The sequence below is a fragment of the Tursiops truncatus genome, chromosome 14, assembly GCF_011762595.2.
Source record: "Tursiops truncatus isolate mTurTru1 chromosome 14, mTurTru1.mat.Y, whole genome shotgun sequence".
Lineage (NCBI taxonomy): Eukaryota > Metazoa > Chordata > Mammalia > Artiodactyla > Delphinidae > Tursiops > Tursiops truncatus.
Genome location: NC_047047.1, coordinates 80,480,696 through 80,493,450, shown reverse-complemented (window position 1 = coordinate 80,493,450; position 12,755 = coordinate 80,480,696). Strand labels below are relative to the sequence as shown.

Here is a 12,755-nt window from a genome sequence, read left to right as displayed (position 1 = left end):
GAAAGTGTGGCCCAGAGAGACACCAGCCTGCATGCTAGGCCTCCCTGCTTCCGCGACACAGCTGGCGGAGGACTCCCCTGGTGCGGGAATTGTCTCCCTCTTAGTTGAAGGAACGATATCTTTTCTGACTTGGATCTGAGCTTTCGTAGTCCTGACCAGAGTGTCCATTCTGGAGTCAAATCCCTGTAACTTCCCCAGTGTGAGGAACCCCAGGCAGGCACCCGCTTTTCCTCCCAAGACTGTTTCTTCTCGGCTAGGTGCTAAATTGAGGGCGACCAGTGGCTGAGGACTGAGCCTCTGGGGACGGTGACGGGAGACTGTGCTGCTGGTACCTCCCCTCCCTGCACTGAGGCCTGGGTGCGTCCACCCCGGACAGCAGGGACAGAGGACATCCTTCGGCCTGGGCCCTGTGAGTTTGGCTCTGTGGACCCAACCGGAGGCTCCTTCTGTGGTGAATGAATGTGTTTCCTTGGAGGGGCATGAGAAATAGAGCCCCAGTTCCCTAGCGTGGTGCTGGAAACTTCCGGAATCTGGCCCCAACCAACCTTTTTGAACTCGCTCATTCCCCACTCTTTCTACTTAAGAACTCGTACCCTGGCTGCATTGGGTACAGCTCAGTGCCCTCCCCATCCTGTCTCTATGCCCTGGTCACACATCCGTGCCCTTGAAGGGCTCTCGCCACCCACCTTCTATACGTGCCCTTCAGAGCTTAGCTCAGGTGTCACCTCCTCCCTGTAGGAGGGCTCCCTCCTTGTGACACTCAGGTGTCAGGCTTTGTTCCGCGGCCATTTGTGTCTGTCGGGCCTGTGAAGTTCCTGGGAGCAGGGCCGTCATCGTGTCTTCTGGGAGCCCAGATACTCCGCAGAGCCCGGCCCAGAGGGCGTGACGGATGCTGGCGGAGTGTGGTTGCACCGTTAAGGGCACAGCTGGAGCATCAGAGGTCCTGTGCCTCACGCCTGCTCTGGGGAGAGCTGGAATCAGTTTTAAGAAACTGCTTCTGAAGCTACAAGGAGTGTTTAACCAGGGCTTGGGGGCTGTCGCTCAGTGGTTCGCAGTGGAAGTGCTGCCCCTGCGGGACGGGGCGGGGGTAGGGTGGGAGAGGGAGTAAGGAAATGTGCAGGATCCTTTTTTTGGTTGTCCCAGCTCAGGGTCCGGATGTGCAGTGCCTGCAGGAAGTGGGCTATATGATGAAGACTTGTCTCCCCCAAAGTGCCAAATAGGGTCCCCCTCCCCACTACCAGGACACATGGCCAGAAATAGATGGTCCACAGGGGCAGCTCCTGGTGACATCATTTTGGCAGAAATCATGAGCTTAGAGTCCACGTAGAGACAGTTAGTGTTAGCATCCCAAAGGGAGAAAATACCTGTAGATCTTCCATCCTTAGTACCGAGACCCAATCCCATTGCCCTCCCTGCTTTGGTAGTTTAACGTGGTTTTTAGGGGAGCTGGCATCTCAGTCTTTGTGGGAGCTCTTCTACTGGCTCTTGAGGACAGATATTCGGGGAGGTGAAGATATGGTTCTAAATGGAACAAACATAGCAGAAGCTGCCTCAGAGGTTGCGGGGATCAGAGGAGACCACCTGCTGGAAAGCTCTTTGCAAACAAAGAACTTCACGTTTTTAACATTTTATTCACTTCATTTCATTCATTTTCAATCGGTCTAAAGAAGAGGTGAAAATAACTTTGGATTACTTTTTTTTTTTTTTTTTTTTTTTTTGCGGTACGTGGGCCTCTCACTGCTGTGGCCTCTCCCGTTGCGGAGCACAGGCTCCGGACGCGCAGGCTCAGCGGCCACGGCTCACGGACCCAGCCGCTCCGCAGCATGTGGGATCCTCCCGGACCGGGGCACGAACCCGTGTCCCCTGCATCGGCAGGCGGACTCTCAACCACTGCGCCACCAGGGAAGCCCCTGGATTACTTTTAAAAGACTTTAAAGCAATGATTCTCAAACTGCAGTGCGCCTCAGCATAACCAGGGTGCTTGTGAACGAAGTGTTTTCTTTCCCTCCCAGAGGTCTGCTTCTGTAGGCTGAGGGGTGTCCGGGAGCAGACACTCTGAACAAGCTCCCACTGGTTCTGTCCAGCTTTGTCTCAGGCCAGACTTGGAGAAACATCGCTCTAAACCGGTGGTTCTCAACCCTGGTGCGGTTTAGAATCACCAGGAGCTCGTGGGGCGTCAGAAGGCATCTGGGGTTCTGGTTTCCTTGGGATGGGGTTGTCTCTGGGAATAGAGAGTTTTAAAATTTAAACTTTAATGTGTCATGGTTGAACGCGGAGCTCTAAATGTAGGGGAACTTTTGTGTTGGATGGGTCCCAAAATATATGGTAGCCAATTCTTGATACTTTGAATAATCCCAGAACAGAGCATGAGTCATTCTCATGCTGTTCCCTGCCGTGGGCCGGGATGACTCATTAACAGCAGTGGGTACCAGCTTCTGTTCCCCATCATTTTGTTAGTCTGAAATTAGCTTACCGAGGCCGGGGGTGGGGAGAGGTGCACAGGTGGATCGGTACTGCCCCCAAGTGGTGAAACTGTGGCGGTAAGTTGAATGCAGTTGCAGCTTGTCTATAGAAACACGTACTCATTTACTGGAATGTGTAGACGATGATGGTGATGTGGGCCTTGGTGGCTACCATTTATTGGACCCAGGCTCTGTGCTTTACATATATTCTCTTTAGTCCTGATCAAACCGCCTTTCAGACTAGGTTTTCTTATCCCACTGTAAAGATGCAGGAGGTAATGCTCGGAGAGCTAGAACTTAGACACTTGCACAGCTTTGGAATAAAACATTTACCAAGGTCGATGGGATATTTCCTTAAGCCTAGATACTTCACTAGATGCTAAAACCCATTGTGAAACTGTGATTTAAAAAGTTACAAATAAGTGTGCTCCAATTCAGGGGAACGTTGTATTGAAGCTCATCCCTAGTGACACCCTAATCCACACTCTGAATGTGGCCTAGGTATCTTATCAAACTCCGGGCCCCCCAAAAAACGCCACAAAGGATGGTCTCCAGAATCTCCATCAGCTGCGGATGGTGGCCACCCCCAGGGTGGCGGGAACAGGGCTAAGTACGGTAAGTGACGAAATCCTTGCCCCAAGTCCAAGGCTTGGGTGCTAGCGGTGGTGGTGCTGCCGGTGGTGTGTGTTCTAGGGAGGCAGACTTGGGTATAACAAAAGATTCTCTTTCTCGTACATTAGACTTGCTTAACAAAGCCCAGGATCTATGTACAGTATTGACTTCTCTGATCCTAGAGGAATTTTTTAAAAGGCTTGCCTGTCACTTGGCAGGGATATTGGGAGGAGGAGACTAGGTTGTTTGGTGGGGAAGGGGGACCCAGTGACCTTTAAGATGCTTTTGACCGCAGGAATCTGTGATTCCCGGACTTGGATGCTCCCATAAGTAGGGAACTGGTCAAGTTGTAGCAGATGTGTTGGCCAGCCTGACGGCAGGTCTGCCGGAGGTGGATGCTTTGTCTGACGTGTCTTCCTAATGCTCTCGGCATGTCCCTAGAGAGCACAGGCGTGACCTGCATGCCCCAGGTTGGCTTGGTGGGACCGGCCTCAGTCACCTTTCCTATTGTGGCCTCCGGAGAACCAGTGTCCGTTCCCGACAACTTGCTGAAAATATGCAAGGCCAAGCCAGTGATCTTTAAAGGCAAGTACAGCAGTGTGACGAGTGGTGGAAGTCGGGGAACCCAGGGAACGCACGAGAAACAGGCAACATGACACGTCCTCCCAGTCTGACTCCACACCAAGGGGTCCTCCTGGGAAAACTCTAAAATCCTTTCCGGGGCAATGAGAGAACCAAGCAGACTGGTCACTGGGGTAGCCCCTGATCAGGCGCCAGAGTTTCAGAGCTTGTCACCGTTTTCTACGATGAGCCCAAGTGCGACGATCCTGTCCCATGACGACCATTTGCTTGTTCATTTGTTCCTTCAATCAGTCCCTCTCTCAGCCTCCCTCGGCTCCTGCCATGGTACCAGGCCCAGGGCTGAGCACCATGGGTGAGAGATAGGTCATCAACCCCTTGCCGATTTGTCAGGCCCCCGGTCTGGTGGGTTGTCCTGTGACCACTAGTATTTTGGGGCCATGAAATCTGACTTTGGGCAAAGATAGCCATGGTCACCAGGCAGAAGCATGAAACAAGACCAGATTTGACCTCTATTCTGTGGGCTTATGTACGTGGTTGGAGGTCAATTTGTGGCTCAACTAAGGAAATTCCTTCCTAACGAAGCGGGAGCCCTTGAAACGTGAGGATTCGGCAGGGCTTGTTTGATGATGGTGCTGGCCAGTGCCGTGGGCTGGCACGGAGTCACACACACACACACACACACACACACACACACACTCACACACACACACACTCACACATTCAGGTCCTTCTTAAATAAGGGCAGACTGTGGGGTGTTTTTCATGTTTTTATTTTATTTTTTTATTTTTATTTTTTCTGTTATTATTAGATGGCATAAACTTAAAAAAAATTTTATAGGAGTATAGTTGATTTACAATGTTGTGTTAGTTTTAGGTGTACAGCAAAGTGAATCAGTTGTACATATACATATATCCACTCTTTTTTAGATTCTTTTCTCATATAGGTCATTACAGAGTATTGAGTAGAGTGAACACTATTTGGTATCGTGTTTGTAGGAGTAGAGGAGAGAGGGTGGTAGGAAAGTGGGGAGGTATCTTACTCTTAATTACGAAATAGGAGAGGATACTCCTTTCTTTATCCTAAAAAAAAAAAGAACAGGATATTCAGGAAGAAGGGTGCAGGTCTGGGTTTTGAACTGGGCGTGAGGCTAGTTGCAGCGAGCGGGGCCTACTCCTCATTGCAGTGCGCAGGCTTCTCATTGTGGTGGCTTCTCTTGTTGTAGAGCATGGGCTCTAGGCGTGCGGGCTTCAGTAGCTGTGGCACGCGGGCTTTAGTAGTTGTGTCTCGTGGGCTCTAGAGCGCAGGCTCAGTAGTTGTGGCGCACGGGCTTAATTGCTCTGCGGCATGTGGGATCTTCCCGGCCCAGGGCTTGAACCCGTGTCCCCTGCATTGGCAGGTGGATTCTTAACCACTGCACCACCAGGGAAGCCCCTCAGATTCCTTTTATCTGGGCCCCGTTGTAGCTTCTCTGTGCCTCTTTCATGACAAATTTCACATCCTTCTTTTAATAGTAATTCTTTACATTGCCTCTTATAAACCATAATGTTTGTGAACAATGCTACCCAAATTGTGGTCCCTGGACCAGCAAAGCCAGCGTCACCTGGGACCTCAGTAGAGGTGTGAATTCCCATGCCCATCCCAGAATCCGAATCAGAAGCTCTGTGGTGGGGCCCAGCAACCTGTGTTTTAGGAAGCCTTTCAGGGGACCCTCATGCACCCTCAGGTCTGGGAATCAATTTCCTGGAGGACATGAACTGTGTCCCAGTCCCCAGATCTTCCCCCAGAGCCGAGAGTGAGGCCCGTACATAGCACACGGCAGGCGTCCACTAAGTGTGTGTTTGGTGAATAAGTGGAGACCTTCTGAGTACAAGATGCCACACCCATGCTGAATCACGTTTGATCATCTCAGCAACCACATGAGGGCTCGATTTTCTCCACCCCATTCTACAAAGGTGGAGACTGAGGCTTAGGGAAGTTAAGCTTCTCGCGGAGGGTCACATAGTTAATAAATGGTGCAGAGGCGATTCGGAACTGGCCTGGGCTGACCCGCCTCTGAGAGTTGCCATCAGAATTAATCTTGTAACGTTCACTAAAGCATTTGTCAAGTTCTGTCAGTATTCGGAGTCTCTGGTCTGTACAGTGATTTATTTTCCTAACTCAGCTTGTCAGAGAGTTCTGGGAGACTTGGAGGCAGAATCCAAAACGGGGAGCTGGGGAGACTCGGGCTGGCGCAGGCCTGGCAAAGATCTGGTAGGCGTTGCCCGCGTGAAATTTCTGGAGTCAGAGCTGAAGGAGCAGCTCAGGCGATGGCTGTTCAGCTTTGCCAGTTCCCTCTGGGCCTGAGCTTGCTTGGCTCTAAAATAGGGGGTTGGACTAAATGAACAAGCAAATGCTACAGCCCCTGTCTGTTCTCAGAGCAGGTGCACACATCAGCAAGGGCTGGGAGTCCAAGATTTCCTTGGAAAGGAGCACTCGCGTTACCCCAGGTGCAACCAGCCTGCCTGTTTTCACTCCCTGGCATTCAGAGACCGCCCACACGTGGGGACCACGCCTTGTGCCCGAGGCCAGGTGCCAAGCGGGTGCTGTTTCTCGTCCCCCAGGGCACGGGCACTTCCCTTACCTCTGTGGGAACCTGAACGATGTCGTCGTGAGCCCTCTCCTGTACACGTGCTACCAGAACTCCCAGTCCATCTCCAGAGCGTATGGGCAGTATGGGGCCTCCACGATACAGCCCATCTCAGAGGAGATGCAGCTCCTGCTGACCGTCTACTATCTCGTCCAGCTGGGTGAGTCTCCCTCCCATTTCGTGGGAACCACTGGTGGAATAATCGCTAAAGACAGGAACCGCACAAGCCTTGATCGCCGACCCTCTCTTTGAACCCTGGTGAAGACCGCCTCTGCTGTCAGGTCACTGCAGTGCTCTCCACCCCGAGGGGCTGGGAAGGCCTTCAAGTAGGTCAGAATCTACAGTGAGAATTCAAAAATGATTTCCCTGCCCTTCTAGGCGCAGAGATACAGCAGGAAGAAAACAATGGCTTTGCCCTCAAGGAGATTGTATCCTAGTGGGAGAGAGAAACAGTAAACCAGTGGAAAATAAGCAGAGGGAGGTGGGGTATGTCATTGTGGGGTTGTTTCAAGTTGTCAGAAAAGGCCTCTGTGAGGAGATGGCGTTTGGGTCGAGACCTGAGTGATGAGAAGGATCCAGCCTTATGAAGCTCTGAGGGAGGCAGAGGCGGGAGGATGGGTGGGCGGCGGGCGGGGCTGGAGCATGGAGCCCCAGGTCAGTGGGAGCCAGGGCGGCTGCAGAGTGAGAGCACGGCAGTGAGGGTGCTGTCAGAGAGAGGGTAGGGCCTCAGGCTAAGGTCAAGAGTTCGTATTTTAGACACATTGAGAAGCAATTTGTATTTGTCGGCTCGGGCTGCCATAACAAAATACTACAGACTGCATGCTTAAACCTCACAACTTTATCTTCTCACGTTTCTAGAGGCTGGAAATCCAAGATGAGGGTGGCAGCAAGGTTGGGTTCTGGTGAGGCCTCTCTTCCTGGCTTGCAGACGGCTGCCTTCTCACTGTATCCTCCTCTGTGCATGTGTGTGGGGACAGAGGGTGAGCTCTGGTGTCGCTTCCTCTTCTTAGAGTGCCACCAGTCCTACTGGCTTAGGGCCCCACCCTTCTGACCTCACTTAGCTACTTCTTTAAAGGCCCTATCGCTAAATAAGTCGTATTGGGGGTTAATACTTCAACATACGAATTTGAGGGGGACACAATTCAGTCCATAGCACCACTGCGATGTTTTGGGCAGGGGACAGATATGATCTGACTTTCATTTCAAGAAGACCACATGGGCTGCCATGTGTGGCCAGATGGTGCAGTCGTCCCAGTGAAGGCAGGTGGTGACTTGGACCACTAACAGCCACAGGGGAGAGATTGAGAAGGTCAGGATGGTGGGCTGTCTGTCTGAGGGACGTGAGGGAAAGACGGTGCTTGCATTTTGGCCTGAGCAACCAGGTGAGCCATGGCGCTGGAGGATGAGCGAAAGTCCCGTCTTGGCAATTTCAAGTTTGAGCCGCTGATGGGGCAGCCAGGTGGGCCGAGTCAAGGATCTGGATGTGCAGGTCTTGAGCCCCAGGGAGACGTTGCAGCTATAGGTATACATTTAGGAAACACCAGCTCAGTGACGATCTATATAAAGCTGTGAGGCTGGATGAGAGACTGGGAGGGGTGGTGGATGGACGAAAGTGCCAGGGTTTGAGCCCTGGGACACTCAGTATTCAGGGACCTGGAGGAGATGGAGATGCAGCAGGTAGTGAGGAACCCTCAAGGGTGCTGCTTAGGACTGTCTGGAATCTGGGAAAATGTGCATGTGTTTCTCTTTCTCACTCTTACAATCCACATCCAATCCGTCAGTAAGCCCGGCTTCATCCTGAATCCAACCTCGCCCACCTTCTCCATCAACACCTCCCTTGCCCAGGGTACCACTCTTACTCAAGCTAAGACAGCTCAAGGCTGCACAGCTGGTGCCGGGTGGAGCTGGATGGGGACACGTCTTCTACATCGAAGCGTGGTGCTCTTTCCTCCAGCTCACCCAAATTTGAAATGTTGACGCATCAACCAGAAAATACCCGTAGGGAAGAAAACATTGAAGGTACTCAGTCTCACTAGTCATCAAAGAGACGCAAAGTTAACACATTAAAGTGATGCTTTTCTCAGCTAAACTGATGGTAACAACCCGAACGATGCTATCCAGTGGAGCTGAGGGTGCAGCAGAACCAGGGTTATCGTGTGTCATTAGTGTCATGGTACGTTGAGACATTTAAGCCATCTGGAGACGGTCTGATGATACGTGTTAGTGGGCTCTGTAAGCCCAATTTAGAGCATTTAGGCTAAGGAATGTCCTATACGTAAAGCTGTGTATTGCAGAAGTGTTTATAAATGTGCTTATTTGGAAGCAGTACAGGGGTCAACAGTAGATCAGCATTGCTCAGTCCGTGGTGGCGCCTCCACGTTAGCAGTGCCCGTTAGCAGTGCTGTTTATGAAGGCCGTAAACGTCACGCAAGCATGATAGTGCCGTGATGGTGAGGGAAGCAGACACGCCTCGATGTCATAGGCCCGCAGTCATTATAACGATGTAAAACCTGCACGTGGAAAAAAAAAGATGGAGAGGGGCTTCCCTGGTGGCGCAGTGGTTGAGAGTCCGCCTGCCGATGCAGGGGACATGGGTTCGTGCCCTGGTCTGGGAAGATCCCACATGCTGCGGAGCGGCTGGGCCCGTGAGCCATGACCGCTGAGCCTGCGCGTCCGGAGCCTGTGCTCCGCAACGGGAGAGGCCACAACAGTGAGAGGCCTGCGTACTGCAAAAAAAAAAAAAAAAAAAAAAAAAAAAAAAAATTGGAGAAACACACAAAAATAGTAGTGGTTCTGTTAGGATGGTGAGATGAGGGCTGCTTTCATCACCTCCGTCTATTTCCCAGCTGTCTCGCATACCATTTAACGTTAATCATTTAGGTTGCGTTATTTGAGAGTTCGTTTACACGCATTTCCCCAGCACGGCCCGGTTATATGCCGTGAAGTTGCCGCGTGGGGCAGGTGCTGAAGCCCCTTCTGCCCGCCTTGTCATTGCCAGCGGCGGACCAGGTGCCCCTGATGGAGGACCTGGAGCAGATCTTCCTGCGCTCCTGGCGGGAGTCGCACCTGACGGAGATCCGGCAGTACCAGCAGGCGCCACCGCAGCCCGTCCCGCCGGCGCCTGGGGCCGTGGCGCCCGTCACCTCGGCGCAGCTGCCCTGGCTGGCCGGCCTGGCCGCCAGCTCCTGCAACGACAGCGTGCACATCATCGAGTGCACCTACTCCCTGGCCGAGGGCCTCTCTGAGATGTTCCGCCTGCTCATCGAGGGCAAGCTGGCCAAGACCAACTACGTGGTGATCATCTGCGCCTGCCGGAGTGCCGCCATCGACTCCTGCATCGCCGTCACCGGTGAGGCCGGGCCCCGCCGCTGGGCTGCCGGGAGAGCAGTCTGGTGGTGCCCAGAAGCCCTCCTTTGCCGTCGCCCCCTTTTGCCTCTCGTGGCCCCGGGTTTGCAGCTGTGCTGGTTAGTAACAGCCGTTAGCACACAGTAGCCCCTGGTGTGCCCTGAATAGTGCGCTTTGGGAAAAATTCCATTCCTCCTGGCGTCGAAGGTGAGCCGTTTCCGTTTCTCTAGAGAGACGGGGGGCAGGTTTGGATCTGGCTAGATGCAGGGAAAACCTGGGTCCCCCGTGCACCTGCTGGTCTGTGGTTTAATGACTCTGGCCCTCAGCTTCTTCAACTACCTAATGGAGATGAAAAAAAAAAAAGGCCTTCTTGTGTTTGTGTGGGTTAATGAGCCAGTTAGCTAATTAATTATAAAAACATGTATTGAAGCCCTACTATGTGCAGTCACTGTTCTGGGGGCTGGGGACACAGGAGTGATGTCCCTGCTTTCCTGGAGCGTGTGTTCTGGTGGGGAGACAGACACCAAACGGCGCAGAATGTCCCGAGGGGAGGGGGGAGGGATGGAGGATTGCAGTAACTCTGCAGCGTCCCAGTCATCTCTAGGCATTCCTTCGTCTTAAACACCTGTGTTTTTAATAAATTCTTTACATTGATTTCAGTAATATCTTTAGTAATAAACCTCGAGCCCCTGCTGTGTCAGGCACTGGGCTGAATATTTTATAAACACTGTCTTGTTTTATCCTCACAACAGTCCTGTGAAGTAGATGGTACTTTTAGCCACGAATTCCAGATGAGGAAGCTGGGTCAGCCTAGGTTACACAGCTAGTTAAGCGGGGAGAGAGTCAGGTTCCAAAGCCCATACTCGGGGGTTTCCCTCTTATTGTCCCAGCTACTAAACTGGGCTGGGGGTGTGTACCCTTTATTCATTTCACCAGCAGGAAGCCCTGCTCTTAGCCAGGCGTGGTGCTGGGCTTGCGGGATGGACGGAGAAAGAGATTCAGGCACAGACCCTGCCATCGAGGAGCTCACGTGCTAATTCTAAGCAGAGGGCCCAGTCCAAATTGTTGTTTGTTTTCCAGGAAAATACCAAGCCCGGATTCTTTCTGAGAGCCTTCTCAGCCCTGCCGAGTACCAGAAAGAAGTCAATTCTGAGCTGGTTACGGGGAAAGTGGACTCTCTGGGGGCCTTTTTTAGCACCCTGTGTCCAGGTAGGCTTGTAGTGAGACAGGTGCAGACTCATAAATTGATGAGAAAGACACAAAGGGCAAGGTCGTCTCGGGATGGAGCCCATCCCCCGTGACCTGCTGAGGCTGGCCCGGATTTACATGTGTGGGCGGCCCTTCCATCTGTGGGGTCTCTGGCTGGCTGTTTCCTGCTCTGGCTGTGGGTTCTCTAGGGGGCGGCTTTGTGGTTTCTGTCCTTTGGGGGCGCACAAGGGCCTTGTGCCTGGTTCTCCGTACCTCTCCGGCTCTGTCCATCACCCTCCTGCCTCCCCCTCTGTGTTGCTTAAAGCTTCTCACTGGAGAAGTGTATTCTCTGTGCCTCATTCTGTGTCTCCTATGCCTTGAGTGCCCGTCTCCCTTCTTTTCCTGGCCACTCACCCTACAAGACTCACCCCATTTCCTCCCAGAAACTCGTGCTGGCCCCTCCTTCTCCAAGATGTGCTCAGACCCCTACCTCCTGACCTTTGGCACCTTGCTCTTCTTTCTTTCTGTCCTGGCACCTTCTGGGTCATAATGTAATTTTCTTTAGCACATACATCTGCCTTCCTGGGCTGTGGGCTCCTTGACAGGATGGGACACCCTATCTCTGGTGCCCCAGGCCCAGGACAGTGCCTGATACGTAGTGGGTGTCCCATAGATGCTTGCCGAGTTTCACTGAGACGGACGGAAAACCCATTTCTGTTATTCTCTCTGTTTTGGGCAGAGGGCGACATTGATATTTTGCTGGACAAATTTCATCAGGAAAATCAAGGCCAGATTTCTTCCTCCCTTACTGCCTCCTCCATCACCAAATCAGCATCCCTAGATGTCGGCGGGACACGGGTATGCACAAGTGAGTGATGCCGGGGCGCTGGTGGCCAAGCTCTGGGCTGGTGAGGCAGCTTCAGGGCCCCCAGGGGCTGCAAGGAAGCAGAGTTAGAGGCACCTCCAGCGGGCAGGGCAGCTCCTTAGAATCGAGCAGACCTAATATCTAATTTTAGTTTTAGTCTTTGACGATAACAGGCTCATTTTACCCGGAAATGTACCTCTGTACAGTTTTCCTGAGACAGCACATTTCTCTGTTGATTTCCAGTTTATCGATGCACTGTTGAAATACTTTATGCATTCTAAGTTCCTGAAGGGCTGTGATGGTCTCCTCTTCCAGAGAACCTGTAACCTCTTCCAAAATCTAATCTCAGCATCAGCTTCCCTGGGATGCCGTCCTTGTCCCCTCCAGGTGGAGTAGGTCACAGCCTCTGTGGCCCCCCCCCCCCCCCGCCCCGAGTGCTGTTCATCCTTTTATTTTTCAATTAGGAAAAGGGTGCGAAATGACCATCACGGTGGGTAGCCTGGAGCAGGCGCTCAATGAATATTGGTGTTTTCCTCATTCCCTCATCCCTTTGTGTGCTAGACGGGGGCCCCCTGCTGGATTCCCTAGCAGAGGGCCAGGGCTGTAGCCATCCGCTGGCGTGCACCTCACCTTGACGGGGTCTCTGGTTCCAGGTTACCAGCTGGAGCCCCACCACATCCGGCCCTTCCAGCTCGCCGTGGCCCAGAAGCTCCTCTCCCACGTGTGTTCAATCGCAGATTCCAGCACCCAGAATCTGGACTTAGGATCCTTTGAGAAGGTGGACTTTCTGATTTGTATTCCACCCTCCGAAGTGACCTACCAGCAGACCCTGTTCCACGTCTGGCATTCAGGTACGGGCCTTTCAGGGGCAAGTGTGAAGTCTGTGTGGAGAAGCTTTGATCTGTTTGCATTCAGGTTTGGATTCTAACACCATCTTTACTTCTAAAGTAGAGGGTGCCGTATCAACACCCCAGTTTCATAGCTCATGAAACTGATACCCAGAGGAAGCGACTTGTCCACTATTTTATAATCTGTTAAAGGTAGAACATGACTTGAGTGTTCCCTCTGTCCCAC

General features: G+C 52.5%; 1 protein-coding gene across 8 annotated transcripts in view; it reads left to right on the top strand.

Annotated features, from left to right (window-relative positions):
* Window positions 1-12,755, top strand: part of GREB1 (growth regulating estrogen receptor binding 1) — a 134,136-nt gene that overhangs the window by 81,592 nt on the left and 39,789 nt on the right. For 6 of the 8 annotated variants that reach the window (XM_073791584.1, XM_073791582.1, XM_033838004.2 and 3 more), the window contains exons 8-14: window positions 2,964-3,077; window positions 3,516-3,659; window positions 6,258-6,443; window positions 9,282-9,632; window positions 10,709-10,837; window positions 11,556-11,684; window positions 12,335-12,532. In XM_073791584.1, coding sequence (XP_073647685.1) covers window positions 2,964-3,077; window positions 3,516-3,659; window positions 6,258-6,443; window positions 9,282-9,632; window positions 10,709-10,837; window positions 11,556-11,684; window positions 12,335-12,532 — 1,251 coding nt within the window. The remainder of the gene's footprint in view (window positions 1-2,963; window positions 3,078-3,515; window positions 3,660-6,257; window positions 6,444-9,281; window positions 9,633-10,708; window positions 10,838-11,555; window positions 11,685-12,334; window positions 12,533-12,755) is intronic. The other 2 variants (XM_073791583.1, XM_073791585.1) reach the window with 2 other exon arrangements.